Source organism: Dermacentor andersoni, chromosome 1 (genome assembly GCF_023375885.2).
Source record: "Dermacentor andersoni chromosome 1, qqDerAnde1_hic_scaffold, whole genome shotgun sequence".
NCBI classification, from domain to species: domain Eukaryota; kingdom Metazoa; phylum Arthropoda; class Arachnida; order Ixodida; family Ixodidae; genus Dermacentor; species Dermacentor andersoni.
In genome coordinates this window covers 143,624,909-143,630,544 of record NC_092814.1, presented here as the reverse complement: position 1 = coordinate 143,630,544, position 5,636 = coordinate 143,624,909, and the positions used below count along the sequence as shown (strand labels likewise).

Here is a 5,636-nt window from a genome sequence, read left to right as displayed (position 1 = left end):
AGCCACGCAGAACCCGACTATTCAACGCGGGGAATACACTGGAAAACCCAACTTCTTTCTGGACAGTGACTTCGGCGAGGCGGAAATCTGGGCTGCTTTGCAAAAGCTCAACAGCAAGTCGGCCCCGGGACCGCACGGCGTAACTAATAAGACCCTTCGTAACTTGGACAACGAGACCATCTCCGAACTGACCAAGTACATTAACGATTTCTGGACCCGAGTATGCATGCCCGACCAGTGGAAAAGAGCAAAAATTTTTGGTTTTTGGAGCAAAAATTGGTTGGGTTTCCCCCAACCAGGGAAACCCCCAGATCTCGCCAACCTTCAATCAATATCTCTTACGTCGTGCGTCGGCAAGTTGATGGAGCACGCCCTCCTCACCTGGATCAACGCACACTTGGACGACGTAGAATCGTATCCGGACACCATGCTCGAGTTTCGAACTCATCTGTCCAGGCAGGATGCAATGTTGCAAATCATACAGCAGATACTCGACAACAAGACAAGAGGTACCAGGGCCATTCCAGGATTATACCTCAAGAAAGCCTTCGACAACGCAGCTCATGCAGCCATACTACGCAGCATTGCCGCACTCAATCTAGAAAACCGAGCGTACAGCTGTGTTTAGGATTTCCTCACAAACAGGAAAGTCTCGTTAACTCTGGGCATACTCGCATCCGAAGACAGGAACATGGGCAGCGTCGGCACCCCTCAAGGATCAGTCATCTCGCCGATGCTCTTTAATCTCATTATGATCTGCCTTCCCGAGCGCCTCAACGCCGTCGAGGGAGTGCATCACACAATATACGCGGACGACATTACGATCTGGGTGTGCGAGGGAAGCGACGGAGAAATTGAACAGCGGTTACAGACAGCGGTCGAGGTGGTGGAAGAGTACCTCGTCGGAACCGGTCTCGTCTGCTCGCCACAAAAATCGGAACTCTTCCTTTACCGCCCGACGCTTAGGTGAAGGCCCCCAAGGCATGCTACATATGCATGCTACCTAGCATGCTACATATGAAAAAATTTGCATACGCACCAAAGGCGGACAAGAAATACCCAGGGTGAAGCAGATTAAGGTGCTCGGACTCATAGAATCGAACGGCACCAACGGAGAAACGGTCAGGCATTTGGAGGCTAAAATCACGAACACGATGAGGTCTCATCAGAAGAATCACCATCAGACACCAGGGTATGAGGGAGGCCAGCGTCGTCAGACTCATACACTCCTTCGTTATTAGCTACATTACCTATGTGGCCGCCTACCACAACTAGCACGCGGCCGAATATGCCAAACTGAACACCCTCATTAAAAGAACACACAAGATGGCACTGGGCCTTCCAGACAGCACAAGCACGGAACTTTTGCTACAGCTGGGCATCCACAACACGTTCGAAGAGTTAATTGAGGCACACGAAATCTCGCAACTCGAAAGCCTACCGAAGAGACGAACGGGCAGGAGCATCCTGGACAAACTCGGGATAAGTTATCACAAGCAGCACGGCGACAAGACGTCCCTTCCAAGCGCAATCAGGGAAAAGCTGCAGATGGCTAATCTACCCAAGAATATGAGCCCCGAATTCAATCAGGGTCGAAGAGAGAGTAGAGCCAAGGCTTTACTACAAGCCTTCGCTATGGACAAGGAAGCGCTGTTCGTAGACGCTGCATAATACGAGGATCGACGTGCTTTGGCAGTGTCAGTACTCAATACCGGCAAACAATGGGTCAATTCTTGTAGTATAAGTGGCAAAACCCCCGAGGTAGCGGAAGAGGTGGCGATAGCCCTAGCCATCGTTAACCCCAGTTGCAGATACGTACTCAGTGACTCGCAGACGGCAGTCAGAAACTATGCAAAAGGCATAATTTCGCCGAAGGCTGAGGTTATACTCAAAGCGAACGCGAACTATGTCACCTCCAAGGAGACGGAGTAACGACACATTATATGGTTCGCGGCTCACACGTCCCCCGACAACCCCGTACCCAACCTCAACGAGGAGGTCCACCACGTAGCATGAGGTCTCGCATTGTACGCCCGCGTAGGGTTGGAAATCCAACGATGGCATGGACAGAGAGGGACAGAATAACCAGGTACTGTGATATTACAAAATTTTATCAAAACTCCAGGCGTGTTTATCTACCCACTAACCCCAAACTCCACAGGGCCCAAGCGGTAGACTGGAGGCAGTTACAAACTAAGACCTTCCCCAACCCCGTCCATCTAATTAAATTTCCGTAACGAAAAATTACTGCCAGCTACTCCACTCTACTGTAAACAATATGCACTAGGTTTTCTTCGAGTAACGGTTGGCTCTTTATTTTTTAATCTTGGTGCGTGATAGTTAATTGGGACACCCTTGTTAGGAGATGCCTGCAGAGGTGCCAACATGGAAAGTTTTCTCAGCCAGCTGCAGCAGCAGGGTTGGCGTTTTCTAGGAACCAACCATCCGTCTCCAGCCGGATGGCGCCACTAGGTCTACTGTGTCGACTTGCTTTGAAAGGACGACAAGGCTTCGTTCCGCAGCCTCTCGGCGTCACGATGTCTGCTGCGGTGACTGTCTGTGCGAGGGGGACAATACGCCGAGTCAGCAACTCTTAGTCGCCGGAATGCCGACACGAGGTCGACGAACCATGCTTTGTTAGTGAACTCGCCACCACCGACCTGGTCTGTCGGGAGCGGGGGAGTTCCCGAGGGTATGTATTTGGCGGCACCGTTCCACGCGCCTTTCAAGACGCAAGACTCAGCTCGGCGAAGACCGCCTCACCTCGGTGGGGGCAGTGAAACCGGTGCGGAAGTGTGTATGTAAGCCCTCCCGCTAAAAGGCGGCTCGGCCACGATGACTCTGATCGAACGTTTTCCCTCACCTGAGGATATAGGGAGGACAGATTGTATTTAAGGGGCAGCTGCGCGGCTCCTTAGTGTGCTTTTCTATCGCAGTAATGCTAGACTGATGAACTGCAACGTCCTTATGTAGATACTGTAAATAAACCCATATTTTTCGTTCTCGGTGAGACCAAGTCTCTCACTTCAAGAAAGTCCTCAGCGTGCATAAGTTGGACGACGGCATGGGCCAGCTGCCATCTAATTCATGCCCGACTCCAATCCTTACAACTGGCTGACACCGGTGAGACGGACTTGGCGACGTGGTGCTGTGTCTGCAGTGAGTGCTTGGTTCTTGCTTTGACTCTATAGGTTTCATTTTGTGGTTGTTGTGTTTAGAACAGTAGGGAAGCTTATTGTTTATTGTTAGCTAGGTTTTGTTTTCCTAGGTAGGTTTAGCGAGCCGGATCAAGGCAGTAAAGCAGCAATCATGGAGTTAAGGACACTGCTGAGAGACGAATTGTTGATTGTTGGCGAGGAACTGGACCTAGAGCTACGCAAGGAAATGCTAAAATTGGAATTATTTCAGCTAATTTCCGAAGAGGCCACTGAGGAAGACATTGAAATTGAGTTCCAACTTTTTAGGAAAAGAGAACAACGGGAGCGAGAAGAATGGGACAGAGAGGAACGCGAGAAAGATCGCGAGTTAAGAAAAATGCAACTTGAACTTGAAAGCAAACGTTTGGAGCTGTCTCAAGGAAGTGAAGGGGCTCTGGGACCATCAAGTTAGGCAGAATCATACCGCATAGACAGGCTGTTAAAGCCATTTGACGTCGGGAACGACATAGGCTGGTTCCTAGAAAATTTTGAAAGGACTTGCGAAAGGATGAACTTCGGTCCGAGTACATGGCCACAGCGGTTGCTGTCTATGTCGCCGTGTGAAGCCGCGGAAGTAATCGACAGACTCAGTGGGCAGGATGCATATGATTATGCAAAGATTAAGGCTAGTCTTCTCAAGAAACACCACCTTTGGGCCGAAGATTTTCCGCAAAGGTTTAGAAGCACAGGGAAGAAGGATAGCTAGGGGTATCCGGAGTTTGCATATGGCTTAAAGGCCAACCTAGTCGAGTGGCTGAAAAGCGCGGAAGCGTACGAGAGCAGAGACAGGATAAATGGATGTATGTGCCTAGAGCAGTTCTACAAATGCATCCCCCAAGCTGTGAAACTGTGGCTGCAAGACATAGGGAATGTAGACACTGTGGAAAGGGCGGTGTAATTAGCCCAAGAGTACGCAACCCGTAGAAAGCTGAACGCCGAGGACGGAAATTGGGACGGTCGAAATGGATCGCGGAAACCATTTCCGTTCAAAAAGGGTTCGCAGACTAGACGATCGGAGCCTGTAGACGTGGAGGAAAAGCCCGCAGAAAAGAGCGAGGAGAAACTTAACGGGGAAACCGCACAAAAGGAACAGAAAAGAAAATTCGAATATTTTAGGCCGATCCGCTGTTATAAATGCCACAAACTGGGACATATAGCTGTAACCTGCGGGAAGCCTAGCGTAGTTTTCTCCTACGTGCAGGAAAAAGACGAGAATATGGAACTTTTAAGCCCATATCTTCACGACCTGCAAGTTAATTATAAACCATGCCCGGTGCTGCGAGAGAGTGCCGCCACGATGGACATTGTACATCCGTCTTACATGACGGTAACTGACTTTACTGGAGAAGTAGCATGGGTTACACAGGTTGTACAAGAGCACAGCGTCTGTCTGCCCATGGCCAAAGCCAAAATTAGTGGACCGTTCGGGGAGCTCGTGACCGAGGCTGCAGTTTCCAAATTTTTGTCGCTGCAGTACCCTTACATTTTTTCAAATCATTCAAATCAGTTACTGCGTGAAAAAGGGCTTAAACTGGGAGATTGCGTAGTACAGGCACTGACCCGCGGCCAAGCTCGTCAAAGCGCGTCGCTTTCGGCTGAAAATGCAGAAGCTGCTCCAGCGGAAGCAGAAAAGGGGATAACTTCAATACCCGAATCCGAGCTAGGCCCGAGGGACAAAAAAACAGTTGAGGAGAGCTTGCCAGCTGACCAGCTGAATGAGAGCGTAGCACTAGAGTGTCAAAGTTCAAGCCTGCAGGAAGAGCAAGCTGACGCAATCGCAAGCGAGACAAGGTCGTTATTATCACCGGCCTCAAAGAACTTTGATCAGCTCTTACGTGTGGATAGAAAGTCATTGGCAGCCGAGCAAAAGAATGATGAGAGCTTAGCTAAATTACATCACACAGCTAAAGAAGGCATTGCTAGGCGCAAGGTGACGATACCTGAGAGAGGAGGATTGTTGTATCGGCACTACAGAGATCGAAAGGGTAGGATTTTAGATCCGTTATTCGTACCTACTAAGTATAGGGAGGACCTTATGAGTCTCTGTCATGGAAATGGGTGGTCCGGCCACCTAGGCATAAACAAATCGAAGGAAAGATTGCTTATGGAATACTACTGGCCTGGTTGTTTCAAAGACATAGAAAACTTTGTAAGATCACACGACGCCTGCCAGCGCTCTGGTAAACCAGGAGAGACATGGAAAGCTCCACTAAAGTAGTGCCCTTAATAACAGAGCCTTTCAGACGACTTGTGATAGACACGGTAGGGCCTCTACCAAACACAATATCGGGTTACAGTTACTTGTTTACCATGCTGTGTCCGGCTACAAAGTTTCCAGAAGCAATCCCTCTGAAAGAGCTCAGCTCCACCGAAGTAGTCGACGCGCTTTTGACAGTGTTTGCACGAGTTGGGTTTCCAGCCGAAATTCAGGCGGATCAA

General features: G+C 49.6%; 1 protein-coding gene across 1 annotated transcript; it reads left to right on the top strand.

Moving 5' to 3' along the window:
* Positions 1-4,494: 4,494 nt before the first annotated feature.
* On the top strand, positions 4,495-5,415 carry LOC126543366 (uncharacterized). Its single transcript, XM_050190489.2, has one exon. It carries the CDS (start codon positions 4,495-4,497, stop codon positions 5,413-5,415), a length of 921 nt encoding a protein of 306 aa, XP_050046446.2.
* The last annotated feature ends 221 nt before the right edge of the window (positions 5,416-5,636 follow it).